At 40.0% G+C, this 27233-nt stretch overlaps 3 protein-coding genes across 4 annotated transcripts in view; 1 reads left to right on the forward strand and 2 right to left on the reverse strand.

The window, feature by feature from the left end:
• The window catches only part of LOC125229585 (tyrosine-protein phosphatase non-receptor type 14), a 29214-nt gene extending 27010 nt beyond the window's left edge, over positions 1-2204 (reverse strand). Inside the window, exon 1 of the mRNA XM_048134459.1 lies at positions 1341-2204. Coding sequence (XP_047990416.1) covers positions 1341-1970 — 630 coding nt within the window. The 5' untranslated portion in view covers positions 1971-2204. The remainder of the gene's footprint in view (positions 1-1340) is intronic.
• Positions 2205-3806: 1602 nt separating this feature from the next.
• On the reverse strand, positions 3807-16560 carry LOC125229448 (oxygen-dependent coproporphyrinogen-III oxidase). Of its 2 annotated transcripts, XM_048134287.1 has the most exons (9): positions 16379-16560; positions 14156-14384; positions 13344-13406; positions 12093-12250; positions 11440-11570; positions 10571-10697; positions 6191-6354; positions 4702-4871; positions 3807-4030 (listed from the first exon to the last, which is right to left on the reverse strand). In XM_048134287.1, the coding sequence occupies exons 1-9, from the start codon at positions 16459-16461 to the stop codon at positions 3914-3916; spliced, it is 1242 nt and encodes a 413-aa protein (XP_047990244.1). In that variant the 5' UTR covers positions 16462-16560; the 3' UTR covers positions 3807-3913. The 2 variants fall into 2 exon arrangements, with proteins under 2 accessions (XP_047990244.1, XP_047990245.1); XM_048134288.1 differs by lacking the exon at positions 13344-13406 and having other exon boundaries at positions 16379-16558.
• Positions 16561-20576: 4016 nt separating this feature from the next.
• Positions 20577-27233, forward strand: part of LOC125229598 (syntaxin-binding protein 5-like) — a 525297-nt gene continuing 518640 nt past the window's right edge. Inside the window, exon 1 of the mRNA XM_048134478.1 lies at positions 20577-21436. Within this exon, the coding sequence (XP_047990435.1) occupies positions 21314-21436 (123 nt within the window). The 5' untranslated portion in view covers positions 20577-21313. The remainder of the gene's footprint in view (positions 21437-27233) is intronic.

Below are 27233 nucleotides of genomic sequence, written 5' to 3' on the forward strand. Positions count from 1 at the left end.
AAGTTTTGAATTTAGTTTAACGGAAGCAGAAGCGGAACCGGAACCAGAAGCGGAAGTTATAGATGTTAAAAACGAAATGAAAAAATACCACATAGGTATAACATAAACCAAAACTAATTAAATTACCTAGAACTTTTAGGTGTTTACTGTTCAGCCTGTAATCAGCAGTTTGTAATCAGCCTTTAGGCCCACTTAGGTTTTAAAAACGAAAAGAAAAGTAACCTGATATTTTATCTTAAGTATATCATTCATTACAATCCAAAAATTTAAATCACCTTGAACTTTAAGATTGTTTGTTGTTTAGGTAATCACTAAAAATCACATAAGAATCCTTTTAAACCTTTATTATGCCGTAAAAGGTTTTAGAAACGAAAAGAAAACTTACTCGTAGGTAGTATAATACAATCCAAAACTAACCAGTAAAAATTATATGTGTAATTGTTAGCACACAATTAAATTTTTAAATTAAATGGACTGATTGTAAAAGAAGTAAACTGTATTTAATAAACAAATCTAAGGGGAGCTTCTAAGGGGATCGTAGATAAGCCCTGCACCACTGAATAGTTGTTCACTCGCTACTAACTAGGTGGACAGGACAAATATTGGCGCGCAATGGAATGAAGCGATTAATGTTTAGTATCGCAGCACGTGGCAAGCGGAGAGATGAGCGAATGATAGGTATAGACCTGTTGGTCTTTGATGTACGCCGCTCATGTCCCACCGTCGCGCTAGGTTCCGACATCCGTTATAACTTCCGTTTGAAAAATAACAGAACCGGAACAGAAGCGGATGTGTAAAACAAAACGGAAGTTCCGCAGTAACGGAAGCAGAAGCAGAACTCCGTTACATCCCTGGCACACATATAGCCTATCATACAACCGGTCTGGCGTAGTCTGTAGTGACCCTGCCTGCTAAGCCGATAGTCCAGGACCATTGGCTTAGGGAACCCAGATTCAAATCACAGTAAGGGCATTTGTGTGATGAACACAGATATTTGTTCCTGAGTCATAGATGTTTTCTATGTATACATTTGTAAGTATGTATTTATCTATATAAGTATGTATATGGAAATATAGGAATTCCTCTGCTATTTTTGGCCAAGGCTTTAGATCAAATTACTGTGAAAAAATAATAACAGTTACTCATTTTGTTCTAGATTGAAGTTGGTGCAAAAGTTACAAAAACTGATACTATAAAATGAATCCATTCAAAACTAAGTTAAATGTTTACAATTCAAATTGAAATAACATTCTTCTAATGAATAACCGAAGCAATTAGCATAATGTTCCTAATAACACCAACTTGTTAAGCACAAAAGTTACATAAAAAAATTTACTGACCTGAGACATGTTATGCAACGCCATATGATGCTGTATGACCGCAGCAGTCAGCCATTCTAACTTCCCCGTCTCAGCCAGTGTACTCGCATCAATCAACTGCCCGTTATCCAGCATCTGCTTCGGAAACGTCAATAAATTCTTCAAGTACTCCACCGTATGTCGCTCCCGGTCATGGTTCCCATACTCCGCTTGCCGACTGTACGAAGCTAACACAACCGCTTGCTGACAATCACAGATTATCCGTCCCTCCACCAAATCATTCTTTAACTGCAGGAAGTAATGGTTACGAGTGACTTCGTCTGTTATCAAACTCGTCCCCGATATCACATAGTACATCACACGCAAGTACAACTGGTGGGAAGATGCGTATTTGTCCAACTGCCGCTTTAACGGACGCTCCAGCTGCACCCATCGCGGCTGCTGCTGCCTGTTCACGTAGCGGAGCCCGAAGAACTCCGGCTGGTTGATCGCCTGCCGCTGGCACACGTTGTCCAGACATTCCTGCCCCGTAGAATCCACCGACAGCGTACAATCCGCCACACCACCATCTAACAACTCCACACTGATCACGAACAGGCTTTTCGATGCTACGTTGTACTGCCGCGTCTTCTTCAACAGTTTAAAAGGCATCGTTAGCCTCTGATCACCAGTAGCATCACATAGAAAACAAACGTTATGATACGTTTACCGCATTAGAATACGGCCTTATGCGTTCGTTACGCGCACGTTTCCATCGCATTTCTAATAAGAATAGCGCGTTACAAATACTTTACGGCCGACGGACGTAGACCCGGTGACGTTGTATACGCGGAAAGTAATAAAATTTGCCAAGTAAACACTACGCGAAATATAAAATTCACAACATTGCGGCCATCGAATTCTGACAAATGACAGCTACGTAGGCATGGGCGTGTTGCAATCAAACACTATCGATACTCTAATGTCGATTACAGAATTATCGATTATAGATCTCTTGTTAACTTTTTTCACCCATGACAGTTTTTAAGTTAAACATGAATCAAAGTAGTAACTTTGGTGATAGGACGATAAATGTATCGTATGTTACTGAGTTGAATTATTGAGAATAAAGATAAAGTATAAACCAAACAAAACTTTAAAAAAAATGTTATTATGTATCTCACTGTCCAAGGCCCTAAGTCACGCGACTGGGAGACTTAGCATTAAACCGGACCCTAACGTTAGGCTGAAAAAACCGCTACGTTGAAGAAGAAGATTATGTATAAGTACGTAGAGCATAACATTCTGAATTCAAAAATAAGTTTTTAGCTAAAAATTCATGTTGGTACAAAGCTCACCAACAACTAAAGTAATATTATGCTGACATGAGACCTATTTTACGGCACTTGACTGTCTGGTTGCTAAGGAATACATTATTTTCTATTCTATCTTTTTATAAAGGGTCCTCCAATTATTATTGTTTGACACATTCATAGTATCAAATTGTTGAAATATATCATGAGAATGATATATTTCAACAATTGAATGATGAATGCTGGTAGAGAATGCCTTTTGGCATTAAGTCCGCCATTTGTACATGTTTCTTCGGTTGTGCAATAAAGTTTAAATAAATAAATCATTCATACCATAATGATTATGTACATTAAAAAACTACATTCTTAAGGATCCAGTACACAATGGCCCATGCTGGCCCACTACAGGCCATCGCCATTGTGTACAGGGGGTAATGGTGTATGATTGCGGACAATTGTCAATCGTGGTGCGCAATCGGGGAGTTGTCGGTTTTTTGGGCACACTTCAAAGGAATCGTGGCGTAGCGTGGCCTGTGGTGTTCACACAATCGGCCATTGTTTAGTTTGTCACCGACCGCCTGACCGGGATTGTGCACTTTTTTGTTGCTAGAACTAGCATTTTTGATCGCCCAAGATATCAGTACCGTAGAGCAATGAAGAAACTTTTAAAGTTTATTGATTTATATCAATCTGAGCCTGTAATACTTGTAAACAGTTTATAAATAAATAGCCGCAGCCGTAATTACTTCTATGTCCATCGCAAGTGGTTTGCCAGCCAGCAATGAGACATGCGCCACTGTGTGAACACCAAGTGATCGTGGCCTACAATTGTGCATTGCAAAGCGTGGCCCATCACAGGCCATTGTGTACTGGAGCCTTTATAAAATATTCAGTGTCGTTATTAGGTACTTACTAACTTTTGATGTTAAACTGATAAAAAGTTAACAATCATTAATAATCGCTGCTCATTTTTTATGAGAAAATTTCCAATCGATGATCGATTGTTAAAACGATAGATGACTGCACATCACTACTCAGTGTTGTCATAACAACCTTTTATTTAATTTTCAGTATAGCAACATTATGCCCATGAGGTGGGAAACAAAACAGGTTAGTCACGAAAAAAAAAACAATCGCTTCCCGTGCGTGTTATGAAAGGAAAGGTGATTCGCCTCGCATGAATGAAACACAGAAATAAAATAAACTTCGAAAACCACCATTTATTGGGGTAAAATGTATATTCCTTATAAATACCAACGATTTTCCTGTATTTTTAACCTGGGTATAAAATATGAGTATAATTTAAGCTGCACTTCTTGAAGATGAAGATTTTGAAACCCAATCGACGGGTTCTTTTAGGACTTTTAAGAGTTTAGCTTCTGGGGACTCAGGTGCCGGCTCGTGCATGTACTCCCATTTCTGAGAAAAAAAAATGTATTCAGGGAGATTCCTATAGTTTGAGAAATACCTACTATTAATACTATGGTAAATTAGAACAGAGTTAAATGAACGTACACACTATTTTAATAACAAAAGTTTTGCAAGACTGCGGTTTAAGAGGAATTTTCTCCCGCACATGTTCCGTCTGTGGAGTGAGCTCCCTACCGAGGTTTTCCTGAGGGGCGGTTTTTCAAAAAAGGAATGTACAAATGATCTAAAGGGTCGGCAACGCGCAAGAAATACCTCTGGAGTTATAAGCTTCCATAGGCTACGGTGACTGCTTACCACCAGTCGGGTCGCTTGCTTGTTTGTCACCATGCGGTATATAAAAAAAAACAAAGACAAGGGGTTGCACGCTCTGTGGCCCATTGCTCGATGCGATATAATGCTTCCGTTGAAGCCCCAAAAGTTTACACAACTTCTGATGTAAAATATGCAAGTTTCTGATACAAGACATAAAAGATTTATATAAAAACTAGTTTTTGCCCGCGGCTTCGTTAGAAAGAGACAAAAAGTAGCCTATGTCACTCTCCATCCCTTCAACTATCTCCACTTAAATCACGTCAATTTGTCGCTCCGTTTTGCCGTGAAAGACGGACAAACAAACAGACACACACACTTTCCCATTTATAATATTAGTATGGACTTACAGCATTGAGCGGTAGAGACATCAATATGGACTCGTATCTCGCATTCGGCGTGTAGAGTCCGAACTTTGTGCCTCTGTCGTAAATCAGGTTGAATTCTACGTAGCGCCCGCGACGGAGCAGCTGCCATTGCCGCTCGTAATAACCGTAGGCGTCGTCTTTGTGTTTTTTGACTGTAACAAATAAATATTGGATTAGATTCTCTTCTTCTTAGTCGATCCTTGGCCGATCTCTTGCCTTCCTGGGCTTCAAGGATCCTTGGAGCCCAACGCGTGTGATCTTCATGATTGTGCTGAACCAGCGCGTGGGTAATCCGGCTCTTTTACGATGGTCCTCCACTGGTCCGAGTCCGACGATCTCGTCTGCCCAAATGGCCAAAGTAGCCTATAATTCTCTACCGGCAAATAGCAGAGAGGTGAGTCTTGACATTAAGCTCTTGTAGATATGTTAGTGTGTCCATGAAATTCCCAACATTTTACACCAGATTACATTACAAGTTAGCAAGAAACAGACAGGTAGTTTACTACGTACTGTCAAATAGGAGGTATAGAATACCGTTTTAGCGCAAGAAGTCACAATGGCGAGCTACAGGCTCATGTACAGTTATGTACCTCATCAGGATTATCCAAGATGTCCTTATTATTGTTTATAGTTACCTATTTAATACCGACGACCGGTCTGGTTCAGTCGGTAGTGACCCTGCCTGCTAAGCCGCGGTCCTGGGTTCGAATCCCGGTAAGGGCATTTATTTGTGTACGAAGCACAGATATTTGTTCCTGAGTCATGGATGTTTTCTATGTATATAGTATCTATTTAAGTATGTATAACGTCGCTTAGCACCCATAGTACAAGCTTTGCTTAGTTTGGGGCTAAGTTGATCTGTGTAAGGGGTCCCCAATATTTATTTATTTAATGGCATATTGGCATGATGGCATGACCGCCTCAGCACAAGACGTCACAAAGACGAAAGCTCTCTTCGTATCAAGATAATCTAATCGTGAAAGAAGATGTTATACACCTAACCTTGTCGAGTCATCAAAGGCAAGCTGGGTACAATCGGCTCAGCACTAGAAGTCACAAAGGCGAAGGCTCGCTTCTGCGGGAGTATATCGCACTTACAAATAGTTCGAAAAGGACGACTTGCGGTCATCGTCACGCGACTGTGCTGGCCTGCCGGCTCTTATATTGTCTATGGTTATTGGTTACCTAAAGGCATGTAGCTGGGTATGACCGCCTCAGCGCATGACGTCACGAAGGCGAAGGCTCTCTCCTGGTCAGGATAATCCACGTCATCAAAGAAGATGCCACCTCAGGTTAGTTTTTACTCTCCTACCTGTATTTATTCTTACCTAAAGGCATGTAGCTGGGTATGACCGCCTCAGCGCATGACGTCACGAAGGCGAAGGCTCTCTTCTGGTCAGGATAATCCACGTAATCAAAGAAGATGCCACCTCAGGTTAGTTTTTCCTCTCCTACCTGTATTTATTCTTACCTAAAGGCATATAGCTGGGTATGACCGCCTCAGCGCATGACGTCACGAAGGCGAAGGCTCTCTCCTGGTCAGGATAATCCACGTCATCAAAGAAGATGCCGCCGACGCCGCGCCGCTCACCACGGTGAGGTATGTTGAAATAGTCGTCGCACCATTTCTTGAATCTAAGAAAAAGAAAATGTTTAGGTAACTGTCACCGTGGTATAGATAGTGTCATTCAAAAAGACGTGTGCATTTATTCGTGTTGTACGATCAATGGTTATATTTGTGAAATTCACGGGTCATTTAAAATGAAACAAGCTGAAAGATCTCTAATTCTATAGCTAAAATATTTATTTATTCCTTGTTTTAAACAGTTTAAGCTAATCCATACTAATATTATAAATGCGAAAGTAACTCTGTCTGTCTGTCTGTCTGTCTGTCTGTCTGTCTGTCTGTCTGTCTGTCTGTTACGCTTTCCCGCTTAAACCACGCAACCGATTTTGATGAAATTTGGAACAGACAATCTTTAGACCCTGAGACAGAACATAGGCTACTTTTTATTTCGAAAAAAAGGGATGAAGGGGTTGAAAAAGAGGTTGAAAGTTTGTATGGGATTTCTTAATTTTAAATTATAAAACCATGAAACTTTATATTTTAGCACTTGATAAGAAATCATTAAACATATATTTAAAGTCACATACAGGTCGAACGCGATTAATTAACATTATTTTTACCTTTAAAATAAACAAGGTGTGAAATAAACATTAACTAAAAGCGGGTAGATTATATTTATTTGTCTACCCCGAACATTTATATAAATTAATATCGGGTAGTTTTGTGTTGTTTACATCTCCGGTGACATTTTGCTGGGACGTCAGTCTTCCGCGACCACGGCCAGTGCAACCTGGCCGAAACGTTGGGAAAAAAGGTAAAAATAATGTTAATTAATCGCGTTCGACCTGTATGTGACTTTAACCCTTAATTGGACAGTGTTCGCTGTGGCGAACATACATTTCAAAAAAATCTACTGGACTCATTTTCATCTTTGTTTATTTTTCATTTGACTCAAATTGTAGATTTGTATTTTTTTAATTGGTAGAAAATTAATTCATTACTGTCGCAATATTCGTATGCCAGCAGTGCACGCAAAATCGCAGCAAGACGGCAACCGCGAAGTATCATCTTGTTATTTATGACATTATATTAGATTTTTATGGTATCACTTTAATAAAAACGATATTTATCGGTTACCAATTAGTTAATGAATCGAACTAAAGAGTTTCTAGTTTAGTGTAAGTCTTAATTAAGTGACAGTGGCACTTAAAAAGTCATGTTCGAGGTGCCGAACACTGCCATCTTCACAGTGAAATAGTAGGTTGGTTGCATGTTCGGCGTGGCGAACATCGCCAGCTACGCAGTGTTTGAGTTCCAGGCTTGCATGTTCGATGTGACGAACATTGCCAACTAATCGGTGGACTTTATACAAAAATATTTATTTAGAAAAAGAACACAAAAGTAAATTACATTACTCTTACATCTGAATACGTAAAATGAATAGCTAACTCTAACCTAATTACGCACATCCCGATGCAAAAATATCTACCCGTGCTCTTACCGCGTTACGTGTTGAACCGCGATGGATACCCTTTGCACCAGGAAGGTCCTACAGCGAGGATTTAGACCCCTCTTCATCATGAGGACAAAGTATTTTAGGGGAAGTGGGAAGATTCCCCAAAAATACTTTGGCCTCCGTACACCAGAACCCGCGCTGTGAGGCATCCATGCCCGAGGTTCGCTTCACTCAAAGTATAGTTAGGCGTGCAATTTTTGCCCTCGATGTCAATAAGTCCAACGGGCCTGATGGTATACCAGCTATTGTGCTGAAAACGTGCTCTCTGGAGCTAACCCCGGTTTTAACGCATCTTTTTCGCTTTCATACTGCTCAGGTAAATGCCCGTCATCCTGGAAGACTGCTTGAGTCCATCCAATTGTAAAGAAGGGTGATCGCACAAACCCTGCACACTATCGGCCCATTGAGGCCCAGATTAGAGAATCTCTTCTCTCCAAGGTAATGGAGTAAGTGGTTAATAACCAGCTCTTAGCGTACCTGAATAGCACCAGCTTATAGTGACCGGCAATACGGCTTCCGCCATGGTCGTGGCGCTGGTGATCTTGTGGTATAGTTGACTCATAGTTTGGCCACCGCCATTGATACAAAGGAAGAAGCTCTGGCGGTTAGCATAGATATTGTTACCTAAAGTTTTTGATAGAGTTTAGCATAAGACGCATCTTCCCTAGTACGGGCTCCCAGAAGGGCTTTGCACGTGGGTAGCCAGCTTTCTAACTGGGCGGAGCAATTCAGTTTTCATCGACGATCAATGTTCAGAAATCCGACCCATTAACGGTGGTGTACCCTAAGGAGCTATCCTATCACCGACCTTGTTCATCCTTCATAACAATGATATGCTAGTAACTAGCAATATCTATTGTTATGCGGATGACATCACAGGTGATAGACAGTAGACAGGTCGTGAAAATGCCTATCGTGAGCAGATTTTGCTATGCAGAATGCAACTTGTGTCTCAAGTCGAGGCCTCTTTTGAGCAGGTATCCGAGTGGGGTAAACATAATCTTGTCGAGTTGAACCCCAGTAAGAAGTTTTGCACATTTTCCGCATATAAAACTCGATTTGACATAACATAGCGCCTAAATTCCAGGACATTCCCCTTACCGTCTCCAAGAGTACCGGGATGTTCGGTGTCAACATTACAAAGGAGGTCCAGTTTCGAGGTCACAAAGTACACAAAGGACACGCAAAGTGTAAACAATACTTTTATGTTCATTTTCTACAAATAAATTTGCATGTTTCATAAAATTTATATAGCAAATTATTTCGCACTTTTTATTCTTGATTAGCTGGCAGTGTTCGCCACACCGAACATAATTTTCCTGAAAAACTGAAAGATTGTGATTTTTTTCATTATTTTTTCGGGGCTCCTTATGACCCACAAAAATAGTATTCAACAAAAGAAACGGTATTTTTAATGTTTTCTATGTCTGCCAAATTAAGGGTTAAATATGTGTACAAAGCGCGAGAACTTAAAGTGTTATATCATTAAACATCTTGATAAGGGATAGGGATAGGGATAGCGATAGGGATAGCGATAGGGATAGCGATAGGGATAGCGATAAAGATAGCGATAGGGATAGCGATAAAGATAGCGATAGGGATAGCGATAGCGATAGCGTTAGCGATAGCGATAGCGTTAGCGATAGCGATAGCGACAGCGATAGCGATAGCGATAGCGATAGCGATAGCGATAGCGATAGCGATAGCGATACGAATACGGATACGGATAATATGGGTATCGTTAGAGGGATACGGATAATCGGTCGGCGGTCTCTTACAATCAATGTGCTCTAAGACGATCGTTGTTTGCTTGCTTGAAGATTACGTTTGCGATAAGTATAAGCAAAATGTAAAAAATTGTAAGGGATAATAGAAAAAAGTACTTTTTACCCACCGATCATAGTGTCTAAATACGGGCTATGTGGGATGTTTATAAAGGTTTCCCCAGCGTATATAGAATTACCTACGCTGTGGTCGATGTGTAATATTTCTACAATCATTGCAAGCAAAAGTATTATGTGCAATCGAAATAATCGCAGATAAATATACCTACAGAGAAACCTACGGTCCCTACGGATCCAAATGAAAATCTTAATGAATACTTTTATTACGCGGGCGAAGCCGCGGGTAAAAGCTAGTATACTTTTAAAGATAAAAATAGTGGCATAAATCAAAACTAAAAGATAAACAAAAATACTCTATCTCATAAGTCATAGCATAGTTACATAGAGTTGCAGTCTGGAGAAAATTACTAAAAGTATATGTGAGTATGCACGGGAACACGTCCCACTTTGTCTATTGCTATAAAGCCGCTTTGTCAAATTGTCAGTTTATTCATATAAAGATACAAGTAAATTTCGCCTTAATGGTTACCGACAAAGTGGGACGTTCTACTAAACACACTCACATATTTTAATCTTAAGAATACGTGTTCTGAAGCGCCATTCGTCTTAAGGTGCCATCAAACCAAACGTACCTACGTCACATATTATGATCAGCAGGGCTATCGTACAGTATGGCCACTCCCGCTCCCCGCTGAAAGTGCCGCCCACCCCCTCTCGGTTACCTCACAGTTACCGCCTGTCAAAAACGCAAACAGTCGACCTGTCATATTTCACTCATACAAGCATAGTACGCGTTCACTTACACGAGCTTATACTGTGTGCTAGGAACGCGCTTCGTTCATATATTTGATCGCCAGTGTCTGAGGTGTGCCCCCGCCGAACTTTGGTTACGATTTGTTATGTAAGAAAGTTATGGTAACTTACTTAGCGTAATATGACTTGTCGTGTTCGTCGCAGGCGGCCTTGAGAGTGAGATGGAAATGCTTTGCGTCCTGCTCGTTCAGGTAATATGGCGTCAGGTCCGTGCCGCCGCCGAACCACCATTGTACTCCTGCGAAATATTTATATTATTAAATAAGTATGAACGTTTAACATTAGTACCTAAAATAGGAACTACCAACCTTAAAAGCTCGGCCACACACGCGTGTTTTGAGAGCGTAGGCGGAGCGTTAGCGGAGTGCAATCATAGCGGTGCGCCGGACGGACGCTGGCGTTGCGCCCAGCGGACGACGGCGGGAACTAACGAGCGCGGATTGCTAACGCTACGCTACAAAACGCTTTATGTGTGGCGGAGGCTTAAGAGGATACGGTAGCGAAAATGCTAAAATGGAAAGGAGCCCCCCTTTCAACTTGGGAATTTTAGTTAAATATACAAGTGTTATTAATAAACTAGATTTATCGAAAAAAAATTGCCCACTAAGAACAACTCAGTCAAAAGATATTTCAAAAAAAATCTTTAAAATCGAGGTTCCGCTTTCGACTCTTTCCTCCTTCAAAACTTAATCAATCGGAACGAAATTTGAGAATCTGAATAACAATGAAATAATCTATGTCGGACCGTTTAGCTTTTTTGGTTAATTGTTACCAATCTTGAGTATCACACCTTTTTTTGCGCCACAATGAAAAAGGCCGTTTTTGGAAATTTTTGATTGGCTCTAAAAGTCTTTAAAAATCAGAATATCAAAAAAATCCCTACACTGAGCGTGGCCCGACACGCTCTTGGCCGGTTTTTTTTATGTAGTCGTCATCCCTATTGTATTGTATTGCATGTAACAGCACCGTTAGAAACATACCGTTTTTGTCCTCGACCTCGAAGTATCTGTAGTTGAAGTGTATGGTGGGCACCATGGGGTTCCGGGGGTGAATGACCGCGCTCACTCCCGCCGCGAAGAATGGTAGCTCCGTGTTTTCTAGATTTTTACCCCTGCATAACAAAATAAAAAACATTTAGAAAAATGCTCTTGAAATTATTGAGAAACAATAGTATTCTAGCTCATTGAACACACTGCAAAGTAAAGGTATTTGGATATGTCAAAGTAGACATTTCTAAACATTGGATCTTAGGCAATGGTCCCACCGCGAGCTAGTAAGCTATGAGCCATCGGCTATAAAACGAACAAAAGATAAGCACTCCCGTACAAATCTGCTGCACAGCCGCTGGGGGCAGCGTCCCAAAGGCAAAGGATATGTTAACACCAATAACACCAGCCTTTTCAAACACGCTCCCGTCTTGCGTTATTTTACCGTTCTCATTTTAGACCTAATCTGCTATAGTACATAAACTTCAAACCTGTTCCTCATCTGCTGTACAGCCGCTGGGGGTATTGTCCCAGACACAACGGAGATTTTAACACCTGCCTATTCAAACACACGCCCGTCTAGCAAATCGCATGTTATCTTACCGCTCTCATTTAAGACCTAATCTACTAGTGCGTAAGGTTCAAACCTGCTCCTCATCTGCTGCACAGCCGCTGGGGGCAGCGTCCCAGAGACAACGGAGATGTTGACACCAGCCTTCTCAAACACGCGCCCGTCTTGCAAAACGCAGGTTATGCCACCGCCCCCTTCTGGTCGCTCCCATCTGTCCACTTTGAATTTTGCTTCCTGAAAATCATTTCAACTATAACTTTACCATACAGGTCAATTGACAAGAGTGAGAAGGAACGAATGAGTAAATGAAAATATGAATGTGTGTGACAGATTAACCAATAAAATGGTGGCTCTTGACAGTTACGACTGTTTACTGATACAGGTGTTCAGTGTCACTCACACAATCAAAGTTTCATTCATTTTATTCGTGCCAGCTTTCGTGAATCGACCAGTGGTCCATTTCTCAAAACTGAAAGTTACAAGTTACAAGCGGAAGTCTCTTTTGAACTTGTCATATTAGACATTTACTACCACTTGTAAATTGTTTTACCAAAAAAAAAACCAAAAATCAGTCAATCAATTAATTATTGAGTATTACGGCTCAGCCACGACATTGGTCTAAGCTAGGCTTGTGTCGTTCACGAACTATGAACTGTTAGGAATAAAATCCCATCAATGACCGAAATGAACTGAATCTTTCCGTGCTCTGAGAATCGGTCTTTGCTCATTTAGTTCAGTACAGGATCGGCGAACACGAGCGGTTTGGATCGAGAACGAATGTGTGACTGCGCCGACCGAGAGTGAGAGCAGAGCAACAAAAAAGTCAAGTTTTCATATTAAACTTCGGTTACTTACAACCTTTCGGCCCGGAATGTTACTATCTGTAGACTATTCGTATCATTTTGACACTACTCGGTCCCATTCGTTCTGATCTTTCCTACCGCAACGGTCGCTGGTCTGGCTGAACTAAATGAGCAAAAGACCTAAAAGAGCGAACTAGTTCGTGGGAGCGACTGAACGAGATTGGAGCGCTCCGATCAACGAACGAAACGGCACAAGCCTAGTCTAAGCGCGACAGCGGTGAGCGGCGGCCATACATTGGAGAGAGACACGGCGATGGGACTTTTCACTCGCACGTATAGCCGCCGCTCACCGCACCGCTGTCGCGCTTAGACCAATGTCGTGGCTGGGCCGTTATGGCTACAACAATATTACTGACAATTTGGCTAACGTCAAGGTTAATTTAGGCGGGTACACACACGCTGATAAGAATTGAAATTAGGTCCAAGCAAGAGTGAAATGGGGAATATTGATTTAAAATTCATACCGGCCAAGTAATAGACAATTCTTCCTCAAAATCGAGCTCCTCTACTTTTTCATCCACCCAATCCTATGGATGAACAAATATTATTAGCCTATTGGAGAAGGCACCCTTTCACGCGTCTGATATCCACCAATTAGCTTAGTCGAACCCCTTCCCACCATGTAACGCATCTCTGGTAGAAAGGCACCCTAACGGCCTGTTTCATAATCTCCAGTTAAAGCTATCTGGCAAAAATAACACTGTCTCTTTCTTTCACCTGCATGAAGAAAGAGTGTAATTTTTTATCTGACAGATAGCTTTAACTAGAGATTCTGAAACAGGCTCTAAGAGTGAAATGTTCGGAAAAACTATAGCCTGTCTTTCTTTGGATTGACCACTGACATGATAGTAAAGGTTAATACTGGGTTCTGAATTGGCATTTCTCAATATTTCTCGCATAGATACTAATTTTGTGAAAGCAACTGCCACTTGGCGTTTTAAACCTCCAGAGGGTCAAACTCAAATAGATCGTATTTGAGAAGTCCAGGAAACAATCATGTTTTCTTTGTGTGAAAAGCGTCTGGGTATTTTCGCGAGAAGTGATAACAATATTTATTAGGGGATAAAAAAATTGTTGCATACTTTGCACTTTTTAACCACTGTAAAAAATTTTGGACGTTTTTTTTCACCTATTACGATCGAAAGGGCTCGACATTTTGAGTAGGAAAAACATTAAAGTTACCTATTTTAGAAAAAAAAAGTTTTTTTTATCTCTTCTCGCGAAAATGCCTTTGACAAATATCAAATGACTGTTCAAAAGGGCCTAATGAGCTAACCTTATCCTCTTCCCCCTCGAGAGCCCTACAGAACTCCGCCTGTATCCTCATAATCAGCATCTCCATCTGCGCCTTCATAGTATCCGCGTTCCGTTCCAACTCTTCGACTGGAGTGATCGGCTCCGCCATGTAGCTCTTGAGTGTGAGGAGCTCTTTGCATTGTGTTTTGTTGTTCCGGTGCTGGGTGTATGCTATGTAGCCAGCGCCGAGGATAGCTGCGCAATAAGATCTGAAAATATCTTTGATATCAGCTTTAACACATCCAATGTCCCTAGTGACGTCCATGTTTGTACCTACAATCAGGGGCGGCTCACTCCGCGATTCTATTGCAGAGCTACAAGTACATGCCGGCCATTCAGTGGTGACGACCTTCGCGCGGCGCAATAAAATTCAATGTCGGCTGCTCGCGCGCGGTCTGCTTGTTAATATAGGTAAGAATCTATAATGGCGGCATTTTGTGAACATCAAAGGAGTGAGCCTTCTGTACTTGTACTATTATATATTCTGTGTTAGTGACCGGCCACACCAGAGCGTCGCGTGTCTCGGGGCGCGCAACGGGCGTCCGCGCCACGCCGCTTCAGTGTAATTCAAAAAACGCCTCCTCAGTACATTTTGTATAGGAAAGACGTAAGACGCGCCCACAGAGAACCTCCTATAGAGTGGCAGTCTTGTATATTTGGTTCGCGATACGAGTCACCAGTGTTTGGGGTGCGAGGAGCGGGCGGGGAATGTGTTAAGCGCGCTGTGATTGGCCGTTTCAAGGACGGCGGGCAGTCGCGCCAGATGAAAAGGGACAGAAGTATGACTGTCCCTCTACTGACGCGTAAGTGGCCAATGTAAGTTGACCTATGCCGGCTCTGAAAAAATTATAAATATTACTTATTTGTGGAATGTAATGCCGTCTGTTTTTAAATTTGAGCTTCTTGTTACCTTTCCACACCATTTCACACTACAGGTGGACATCTTTAAGGCATCAAAATACCCTTTTCCAATTTTTTTGTGCGAAAAACACGCGCTGCTTTCGGGTCTGTTACTTGGTCGATACTGATCGGGCACGGCGAGCGCCCGCGCTTATATCAGTGCAAATACTAGGAAGGCTGGCCACCGCGAGTCGTCTTGTAATAGATGTCTATAGGGGTTGGTCTGTGGACGCGCCCCAGGTGGCGTGGCGGCGGCGGGGCGCGCGCCGCGCCGCTTGGCGGCGCGCCTTACGTCCTTCCTATACAAAATGTACTGAGGAGACGCTTTTTGAATTACACTCAGGTGGCGTGGCGCGGACGCCCTTTGCGCGCCCCGAGACACGCGACGCATAAGTGGGAACGCTGCCTTACAATCTGTAAACACCTCTGTAAAATACCATGGTTGCATTGAATAAATGAATGAAATATGTCAGTCGCCTCACAGAGCAGAGCATTACCCGACAAAAATTGGCACACTACAGCAGAAGCCTGCCCGCTTGTATGGCAAGATCCCGGCATTTCACGAGAGCAAAGTTAATAAGTGCCCACCAGGTGGGTTCTTCGTTGTGAAAGTATGATACAGAATTTCAATTTTCTCTCATCAACTATCCAATTGAAATGACAGGGAACATTTTTTATAGGAGCAGCGTAGCTGTGAAGTGGATATCATTGGCTGGGATATTTTTTTTTAATGGCCAGGTATTTAATTCTTTACTACAGACAATCTAGTTATCTGTGGCATGTTTTTCATTTCAATTTGTTTGCTACTAAAATGAAAATGCGGTTTATTCTCATCTTATTTTTCCTTAAAACATGATCTGATACTTTAATGCAAATTCTATAGTAATTAATAGTGTAAAAAAATTAATAGAAGGCCTGTCTTCCTCGGAAGATAAAACAAGGAATTCATTTGATAGCATTATCAATAAAGACTCTCAACCCGGTCTCAAAAAATTGTTTGTGTGCAAGACAAGAAAAAAGATCGAGTTATCGGTATATCATCACGTTATCTGATATGAATGATTTAAATGATTACTTATCAAAATACCTACTTTTAATTAAACGACGAACTGGTTTCGCCGCCGCCTTTGCATCTAGGAAGTAATTTACAGAAAAATATGCAAATCTACTAAAACAGAAATACTACGAGATATAAATCACGTAGTCAACTCAATAATGAAGCTATTTCACAACAATTTACGTACCGCTATGAAGATAAAATTTACAAAACATTATAAAGAATGCAAACAATTGAATCACTCACTTGATGGGACGGTCGCGGAACTTTTTATAACTCCCCACATAACTGAGTGTACCAAGACTTCTAGTCACGATTTTAAAAGACATTTTGCGGTAATTTGGATTAAAATTCACAGAATCAGATGATATGCAAAACTAAAAGATATCGCCATAATATCGCGCTTGGCTGACAATGACAAGTGATAGTGACATGTGACGTTGACAGCTGTCAGTATATTTTTCATTGTAGGTAATGCAAAGCCAAACAATGCACGACCCAATTTGTGCTAAAACGTGAAACAGAAAATATTTTTATAGTCGAGCCGATCATCATTAAAATCAGGCAAACGAACAAAAGATAATCACTCCCGTGTAAATAAAAGAGACAAGGCGATGTTTATAGTTACTAGTTTATAATTAGTTTATATATAATATATAAATACTTATATACATAGAAAACATCCGTGACTCAGGAACAAATACCTGTGCTCATCACACCAATAAATGCCCTTACCGGGATTCGAACCCGGGACCGCGGCGTAGAAGACAGGGTCACTACCGACTGCGTCAGACTGGTCGTCAAATCTGTACTATGTGCAGCTCCTTTTCATTATTTTAACACCATAACCCATAATTTTAAGCTAAAAGATACAAATTCTATATTGGTTAAATATGAATTAATCATCATTTAATTATAAGGTCGAGCTACTTTAACTATTGGCAGGGATGTATTAACTGCGTGCAAACACTAAATTCGCCAGTTGCACTCATCTCATCTTCCTCTGTTAGGTACTCTAAGGCCGGCAACAGACGAGTCTTAATTTTCATAATCTTAAAAAAAAATTGTATGCAAACTGACACTGACAGATCTGTCAGTGTCAGTTTGCATACAATTTTTTTTTAAGATTATGAATTTTTAAGACTGTCTGTGGCAAGTAGGGTATGCAAAAACCGGTTAACTTAAAAAACCGGTTAATAACCGAGACTTTTCCTTCGAAACCGGTTAACCGGTTATTAACCGGTTTTGAGGATTTTTAGTAAATGGCCGTACTACGCAATAATTACCATTATCTTTAAGAATACTGATGTTGATGATATCGTAGCAGGTATTACTTGCACGATGAAGATCATTTTTATCCAGTTTTTGGAAATTTGGTAAATGCGGAAATTGCTAAAAAAGGCTTGTGTGGTTTGAATGTGATACGACAGTTGCGTTCTCTAGGTATGTCGCGAAGGTCTACAGCTCCCAGAGCCCCTAGTAATACAAGCAATTGATGTAAGAAAACCAAGATCTCCATTTTACCTTTCTTTTAAAAATATAGTTTGAAATATACGGTAGACTCCGGTTACAACGACGCTCAAGGGACCGCTGATATTACGTCGTACTAACCAGATGTCGTACAAAACGAATTTCATTTCTTTTAATTAAAAGTAATATCTACATTTCTATTACTAAAACATTTCAATCAATAGGTTTATTTACAGCGTATCATTATCATCATAGTATTAATACCTTATTTTATTGTGACTTGTTTAGTTAGAAAAGTCCTTTTTAGTATGCGTGCTTGCTCATCATTTGTAAGTAAAGCTAGTTTATACGCAATCGAAAAATACAAATTGGGTTCTATTTAGCTTATAAGATTAGACCCGAGGGGAACAAATTGTTAAAATTTTAAATGCAATACTCCAAAAAGTTACGTGGCCACAATGTAATGTTGCTACTTGGTGTAGGCAAGACAGGGGGCCGTGCTCGGGTGGAAGTAGCCTTGTTTCCTCAATTTACTAGTAAAACTAAAAACGTTGTCGCTCGTCGTTGCAACCGGACTTGACAGACGGATTCTGTGTAAAATGTGTCGTAAAAAGCGGCTGGTCGTTAAAATCGGAGTCGTAATAAACGGATGTACTTTCATACTATCACATACGAAAACCAAATAAATACCTGTGCTTATGTCGTTGTCAGAGGTTGGACGTTAGGTCTATGCGGAGTCGTAATATACGAACCGGACTCTACTGTATTGTATAAAATGTGTAATTGAGTAGACTCGGGACAAATTTTTAAAATAAAATCATTACAGATAATAATGTTTTCAATGAAAAGTAATTAATAAATCTTTAATATTACATTACAAAACATTAAATAATTACGTATTTTTGAACCTTTTAATGCCTAATTTTCCAAATTTTGAGAAATAAATACAGTTTCGGTTATTAACCGGTTAGAGACTATAAAAACCGGTTTTTAACAGAGACCAAAAAGTCTCGGTTAACCGGTTTTTCGGTTAACCGGTTAACCGGTTTGCACACCCTAGTGGCAAGCCTAATTCAGTAATTAAGCTTTAAAATAATGAAATAGGCTCCTTAGTTTTCTTAGAGAGCGCGCACATGGGCAACTTTCTCAACTCACATTATCGGTCTATGGGCTAGTAAGAAAGTGCGCACACATGTAACTCGTAAGTCCCTTATTTTCTAATATATACTTAGTTTAGTAAACTTTTTGCCCATACTTATTATACCTACTTTGGTACACGTAATTTGTTAGTAAATTTCTCTTAAAGAAAATTTGAATTTTACGTCTTTTTAGGGTTCCGTAGTCAACTAGGAACCCTTATAGTTTCGCCATGTCTGTCTGTCCGTCCGTCCGCGGATAATCTCAGTAACCGTTAGCACTAGAAAGCTGAAATTTGTTACCAATATGCAGCGCCGGCCCGTGCACTCGATCAGGGTAGAGCGAGTTTGAGTTTCGGCGCCCTTGGAAAGAAGTTTCACTACGCAGGAAAAAAAATCGCGAGCACAGCGAGCGCGAAAATTTTTTCATAGTAATGCCGTAATTTGAAGATTAACGCAATACAGAATTTATGGATTTCATCATACAGAGTGCGAAAGGGACAAATGGTTGAACTTTCGTAGTCGCACCCTAGTATAGTTACGTGTGAAATAACAAGCAAAATGGTGCACTATAGTGGCCAAGTTAGGAAAGCAGATTCGGAATTTGTTTTAAGTAAAAGAGAAGATAAGTATAAATAGTAAGCGCGAGCGAAGCGAGCGCGATTTTTTTCCTATTGACTCAATTAATTATTCCCCGCTAGCGGGGAATCCGCGAACTTTCAAGCTTTTATCGTGTGCAGAGCTGCGGTCCTTGACATATTTTGGGGTACAACTAGGGAACAAATCAAATTATTTTATTGAATATTTTTGATTTGTTCTTTTTTCAAGCAGTCACACTACTATATACGAATTATAAATTGAAATGTGGTGCAACTTTTCACTTAATCTGATTACAAATCTACATTTTCAATAGGTGGATTCATTTCCGACTCCTCTCGCCATTTTGTGATATGTGCGCGCCCACGCAACGTATAATTTTTTGTATGGATTTTTCCAGTCTCGATTTTGGCGCCCCCTTACCATTTGGCGCCTAGAGCGGCCGCTCCACTCGCTCTACCCTTAATCCGGCCCTGCCAATATGTATATCAATCACGCCAACAAAGTGCAAAAATAAAAAATGAAAAAAAAAATGTTTTATTAGGGTACCCCCCCCTGTACATGTAAAGTGGGGGCTGATATTTTTTTCATTCCAACCCCAACGTGTGATATATTGTTGGATAGGTATTTAAAAATGAATAAGGGTTTTCTAAAATCGTTTTTTCATAATATTAATATTTTCGGAAATAATCACTCCTAAAGGAAAAAAAAGTGCGTCCCCCCCCCTCTAACTTTTGAACCATATGTTTAAAAAACATGAAAAAAATCACAAAAGTAGAACTTTATAAAGACTTTCTAGGAAAATTGTTTTGAACTTGATAGGTTCTGTAGTTTTTAAGAAAAATACGGAAAACTACGGAACCCTACACTGAGCGTCGCCCGACACGCTCTTGGCCGGTTTTTTATATTGACAAACTAGGTTTTTCTGAGCAGCCTGAGTTAAACGTCAAAAATCTATAAAATTATGACATTCTTAACACTCTTTTAACTTTTGCACTGGTGGGTTTATCAAAAAAGGTATTTAAAACTTAATCTTTTTAAATATCATTGGCCAAGTCGAAAGCCTCAAAATGGCTCGGCCAATAGTTAAGTTTGGCATGATTCTAAAAGTTTGCGTAAGAAAATGAAATAATATAATAGTAATAGACTCCATGCAATCAAATTGGTCAATGATCCCTTACTCCGCTGTAGCGGTAAATCGTGACGTCTCTGTGTGTGACTGTGATCGCGATAAAACATAAAACTCGTGAAGTTGATTAATCGAACGAAGTAAACATAAGAACATTTAATTTGACTCGGCTGGCTAGGGGCACATCTCGATATTTTGACGGTTCAGGTCAAACTTAGAGATAAATTCTTGGTACACCTTAGTTAGTAAAGAATATCCGACTCGATTCATTATTCTCGAGTCATTAAAGTATCGAGTTGGGTCGAGCACTGTCTTGGCTGTATATTAATGATTCTCGTTTTGTTTGCGTTGCGCGCGCCTCCAGCGGCCTCAGTTGGAACTAGTTATCAATATCAGCTGTTAGACCACCTACGCCTCCGCAACACGGCCTGTATGCGCAATATGCGCTTATCTCTTTTCCGCTTGCGGCAGAGACATCGATCGTTCGCGCCGCGCTCTCTCCTGCCAGTGTGATCGCCTTCGCGGGCAGTTCGTGTGACGGCGTGTCAGGCAGTGCGCCTGTGCTGCGCGTTATCGATCCGCCATCGGCGCCGCATTGCCGTACATTCCGGAGGCGGTGCCTCGCCTAGTTTTCGTCGATCGTCGTGGTCTTTGACGTGGCGGGCGCGTGTCGGCGTCGGCGGCTGCCCGGGCGGCCCTGCGCAGTAGCGCGGCGAGGAGCGCGGGAGCGAGCGACCTTCCGCCAAAACCGGCTCGCGGTCCGCGGCGGAGGCACGGCTGTGATGTAGCCGCGGCCCGCGCTAGCGGCCTTCGGACAAAGGATCCGCGCCACTAGAGGCACTTTTCGCGATGAAGAAGTTCACGTTCAAGGGCGTGCTGGACGGGTTCCGCAGCAGCGTGCAGGCGGCGCCGCGCGGGACCGAGCAGGAGATCCAGGAGACTCTGCGGGCGGACCACTTCCAGATCAAAAAGGTGAGTCGGTGTTTGTTATCGCACCAGCGATAACGCACTACGAGTGCCGTAATATTTATAACCGGCAGCCGCGATCGCGTGGCGCTCTTGTTGTGTCAACTATCGAACGTTGACACACGATACCAAAACAAAACCTCGCGAGCTGACGTTTTGTTGAGGAAATGATGCGCGACGAGCGCTCTGCGGAGCCCCTCGTGTGCCCGGCGGTCGCTCAACCTCGGCGAGTCGAGCATGCGAACGTGATTACCGTTATTTGATTACGTACTGTAACCTTGACCATCTTTGTTAGCATAATATAAACATAATCTGTTTAGTCGTAGCGACCTTGGATGTGGTTTCAAATTGTAGCCCATCAGCGGTGCTGCGGGGCGATAGTTTGGTGGATATATTTGATTTATCGCGAACCTACAGGCAGAATAACGATCATATTGAACTGATAACAGATTAGATACGCGCTGCATTCAATAATGCCTGTGCCCTTTGTTTCGTCCTAGAAAAAAACATTAGCGCTGTGAATATGTCACATGTTGAATGAATGCCCAAAACAGTTTTCCTCGATATCCTTTATTTATAAGACAAACACGAACGAAATCAAATTCTATTTGTTGAGCGGTATTGGGTAGTTTGGCTTAAGGTTTTAGCGACATAATGACGAATGACCACACGTTTCTTTCTTCCAACTTTTTTTATAAATTTTTCTTTCCGAAGTCACGGCATCTTACCTTACCTACTTTCGGTTTAATCAAATTGGGGCATTATATCGTCGCTAAAAACGTAATTATACTGAATTTTCCTTTTTTAATCAGGCCGGAGATTGCGGACAGGGGAAGGCTTTTAGAAGTTACATGTTCTCATTTTCTAAATTAGATCTTGGAGGTAATTGGCTCAACTTCGGATAGCTGCGAACAGACATACAAGTTACTTGGTCAAAATTCGGCGTGATTTTCCTCATGAAACTCGTAATGAGATCTGGAAAGACTTTTCCTTTCTGCTTTCGGATCGAAAATGTAATATTTATGTTGTAACAGTTGTTGTTTAACAAAATTATCACTTATTATTTTACTTTTTCATGCCGACGGCTTTTGTTCAAATAAAAATGTTACGCCTCGAAATATCGGAAGTTTATAACTTCCAAGGGCAATAATTTATTAAAAAAGTTAGTCCTGCTATTTAAGTTGTTACTTGAACGAAAAAAGTTGTAGCAACTTTTTCTGAGATACAGGTCCTGGGTAATTAGTTTCCAGCCAATCACGCCGAGTTAGGGTTCGTTAGATTCAATTGAGACTATCAGTCGTGTCTTTAGGCCATACTGTCTGTGTAAATTGGGTGTTTGACTAATAAGTCAAATCAGCTTCTTTTTGCAACTGTAGAAACGATGAAACATTATAAAATGTATATTAGGTACTTTGTGTGTGTGTTTGGAAAAACTACAATCAAGGGATTGCTAGATTTGATAGGCGTATACATAGATATAAATTAGAGATGGGCCGAATATTCGGTAAATATTCGGTATTCGGTATATTCGGCATGTTTTTCAATGTTCGTATTCGGCCGAATAGTACGGTTACATTGCTGAATATTTACCGAATAAACAAAGTAAATAAATAGCGCAAGTTGTTTCGTAATTCATGGGATAATAACATCCTATTTTAGGATTCTAAGGACCAAAGGGGGTTAAAACTGCATTAAATATAAGTACCTACTAATTATGTAAAAAAGTAAAAATAACGTAGCTTAAGATACAAAAATCTAAATGTTCTTATGCACTAAATTATAGGAACATTAAGAGCCTTAGTTAGTACCCATTACCAACCATTGAAAAGTTTTTAACTCTAAGCCAGGTACTAAATATAGTGGAACCGAATATTCGGCCAAATGTTCGGTTCGGTAACAGCTGAACCGAATGTTCGGCCGAATATTCGTATTCGGCTAAGTCCGTATTCGGCCCATCTGTAGTATAAATATTACAAATAAAGTAAACTTTCTTACTGTAATTTTCTACTGCATGGAGGGAACCTCCCATTGAAAGAAAGTCCAGCAAAATTTTTGGCAAGCCTTTATAAAATATTTGTAGTGAAATATCCCTTTCGTTGAACTTTCTTTCGCTTCTATCGATTGGGCTGTCTCGCACTGAAGATAGATGTGTTTTAAAAGTTTTAAAATGGGTTTCTGTGCCAACATGTCTATGCTTTTTCGGATGTAAAAGTTTTGGATTCACCCGAAAGCGATATGGACAAACAGAACAGATAACTGTTGCTTTGATTTCTTTGGTTTTTTATGACGACGAAAAATAAAACTGTTTAAATCTGTCCTAAGATTCCTATTTCCAAAATGAGTATGCCCCAATAAGCTTTCCCGCTAGCATCGTAGGTGTCGGTACCGTCAGACGTTTCAACCTACTGTGTCTTTATTTTTAATTCGGTTCTTTACAATATTCTCTTCACCAGGACACACCAGGACCTAAAGAAAATTTTATATTCTGTCGGTACATACCTATGTTCCAAGATACGTAGAGGATTGATGGGAGAGGATCGATCAAAACCTGGTTTTAAAAAACAAGACCAACGTCGTATTTGTTTTGCGCGTAACTCGAGTATTTAAAAAATGAAAATACATTTAAATTGCACAGGGTGGTCGTCCTTTAAACGGCGAAAGGCAGATATGTTAGTAATTCTAAGCAGACGCAATTAAACCGATATCCTTGCCTCCTTGCGGAGTGCGTCAAGTAGTTGCAACAGTGTGCATTAAGTTACGCTGATTTTGATTCGTCGAATGGATAAAAAACATGTTAGTTGCTCAATAATGATCTAATTTACTATTATGTTGAATTTCTAATTCAATAATTTGGGTAAAGATTCTTGAAAACTGACAATAAAATTGAAAATTATAAAAGGATACATCGTGTTTACTTTCAATGTGAAACAAAATGGAATCGAATAAGAAATAGTCTTTGATTATTAGCGAAATCGTCCAGTTTTTGGCGTTTTTAAACAAGAGCTATAAAACTATATTAACATGGATGTACCGTTCACATGACATATTGATATATGTATGTTTTACAGTGTATAAGGAAGGAAAAAAACTATGGTTATCATGTTTAACCATTGTTCCTTTGTGCTGTTGAAATATGTGATAAATTGTTTTGTAATCCCAAGTGTTTGTAAAACAACGACACGTAGGACTACGTACCTAAATATAATTTATTTTGATAAGTATTAAAACACATAGACATGTAACTATTTCTAAATTCAATTTACATCCAGTCCGATTCCAATTAGTATTTGGTATGATTATATGTAATTAAATAGAGTATTCTATATTGGAGAATTTATCCAATATGAGCAATACCTTTTCCATGAAATGAAAACGCTAGGTTTCAGGACTTTAAAGTGAAGCAGAGAAATTCTGAATCCCCGAGCCGCCAACGTCATGGCAATGAAAACGATATCTGTCATTTGAATATATAAGAACTTAGGGACAGTTGCACTATTAGCCACTGATAACAGACACATCAACGTCGCGCAGCAGAAGTCTATGGAAATTCCTATAAAAAAAATTGCGAAAGCTAAATTCGGTAACGGACGGTTTAGTGCAACCGACCCTAAGAGCGACAGAGAAGCAGCTATTTTTCGATGTAGTTGGACTAGCTGACAAGCTCTCTGATTCTGAAGGTGAAGTACTGCCTTAGTAAATAAGGTGTAAAGTCCTGATGTCCTGGTATACGCAGTCTAGCCATCTGAGCTTGGGCTTGCCTTTCCATCTGCTGCCCTCCGGTCGGCCTTCTATTGTTCCCTGTAAAACTGTAAAGACATAAACGTAATTACAAAATCTGCATACATCATCCTCTTTGCATAGGATACGAACTAGATGTTCTACATAGCCAAACATAGATGAACATCTCAAACTTTATGGCAGTTATCTACATAATGGACTCGGGGAACTGGACCAAACTTCCCTTCACGATATTAGGCGGATGAAACTAGTAGGCTAGGCAAACCACTACATGTATGTATCTAAACTACTTGTATAAATGGAATAAGTAGATGTTAAATCAATTCTTTGTGGTAATATTTTTTCGATTATTACGAACTAGCTTTTGCCCACGGCTTCGCTCGCGTTAGAAAGACACAAAAAGTAGCCTATGCCACTCTTCATCCCTTCAACTATCTCCACTTAAAAAATCACGTCAATTTGTCGCTCCGTTTGGCCTTGAAAGACGGACAAATAAACAGACACACACACTTTCCCTTTTATAATATTAGTATGGATTTACGATTCTTTCACAAGAAAAATTCTTAATATCTGGTTGATATTAATTTGTTTCTGTTAAGATACTCATACACGCCTGTAATCTCAAATGGGGTAGGCACATCACATGATACTGCTTTAATGCCAATTTTAGCAATTTATTGGTTCAAAGTTCAAATCGTGATATTACAGTGACAGGTTCAAAGCCTATCGCCCACATCACAATTTAACCCATATCCCTAAGTCGACTTTTACGATATCCACGGGAGAAAAGTAACCCGTCACTACATGGTCCTGTTAAGAATAAAGATGTTTGCTATTGGGAAATGTAAAATGCTTCTGGGTTCAGCAAAAAATGCATGCAGAAAGAGGAATTCAAAATACAGACAGTTTATTCGGATATTTTGGTCTTTTGTATAATATGCAGCTAATGTTTCAACCATGACGGGCATATTCTGTGTAGGCTAAGCTATGAATGATACATTATCGATATTGCTTCATCTGTCTGTTTTTCATTGTCATTTACAATGGATATTTTCATTTTTATGACTGATTCCAGTGGGAAGTAGGATACGGTGATAAAACATCAGAATTTTTGCGACTTTATTTTTTGTGCTCTCACATTGAATCTCATAAAATGTTGTGTAATACTAATACTTATCGTGTATCTGAAAAAGAAAGATAGTAAGGTATTTAGTGTTCTCACTGTCAAACAATGTTTATTATATGGAGCATTTTATTTTATGACAGCCAATGTTGTAAGGTGAATTGGGGTAATTCCGAATGACAGAAATGCTCGGATAATTCCGAAAGGGGAATCTTGATATGATGGAAATAATGGTGATTTTTATGCGACGTTCGTAATTAGACGACTTTCGGAATTACCCTAATGCACCTTATACCATACATTTTTTTTAACTAAAACAATCATGAAAAATTAAAGAATAAACGCCTATTTCAGAGAGGTATATTTTTAACGTAAAAAAATACAACTTGAAAAATATGCAATATTTATTGGTTTATCTGTACAAACGGTACAAAACTGTCAAACCGTACATGCTAATTAAGTACTTTATTATACTAACTGTTCTGTTAAATACTATGTCTAACACGTAAACTGTAGATACTTAGTTAAAATACATTAATTTAAAAAAACTGACGTAATAGTGATAAAATAGTATTTTATACAATCGTGATATAGTACAAAGCTTTTCAGTTGAGTACCATGTTTAGGCCACGAAGCTTGCTGAGTGGTCTAATAGTACGGTACGAGAGTGAAAAGCTTAATTATATCACTATTGTATACAATACCTTTTCTATGAGTCATCATCTTCATCATCAATGGACGAAAAATATCATCATTCAAGTTAAAATAAACGTTAATGGCGTGGCGTCGTTCACCGTTGCATCAACATCGAATTACTTGGCAAACAATTTTTTATAATAACCGTCTGTGATTGGTCGATAACGCGACAGATAAAAAAAAACGTGTTTCAGATGCAGAACAATTTGCCAGGTATCGCAAATTAGTAAAGAACTTGTATGAAGT

The sequence above is a fragment of the Leguminivora glycinivorella genome, chromosome 9 (assembly GCF_023078275.1).
Source record: "Leguminivora glycinivorella isolate SPB_JAAS2020 chromosome 9, LegGlyc_1.1, whole genome shotgun sequence".
NCBI lineage: Eukaryota > Metazoa > Arthropoda > Insecta > Lepidoptera > Tortricidae > Leguminivora > Leguminivora glycinivorella.

What these genes read in the sequence shown, in the direction of transcription:
- LOC125229448 (XM_048134287.1), bottom strand. Translation starts at nt 16,461, where the DNA reads ATGTCTTTTAAAATCGTGACTAGAAGTCTTGGTACACTCAGTTATGTG. An exon ending in TTCCGCGACCGTCCCATCAA is followed by an intron (nt 14,385 to 16,378) that starts GTGAGTGATTCA and finishes AGATATTTTCAG; the next exon opens with ATCTTATTGCGCAGCTATCC. An exon ending in ACCCAGCTATATGCCTTTAG is followed by an intron (nt 4,872 to 6,190) that starts GTAAGAATAAAT and finishes TATTTGTTACAG; the next exon opens with TCAAAAAACACAAAGACGAC.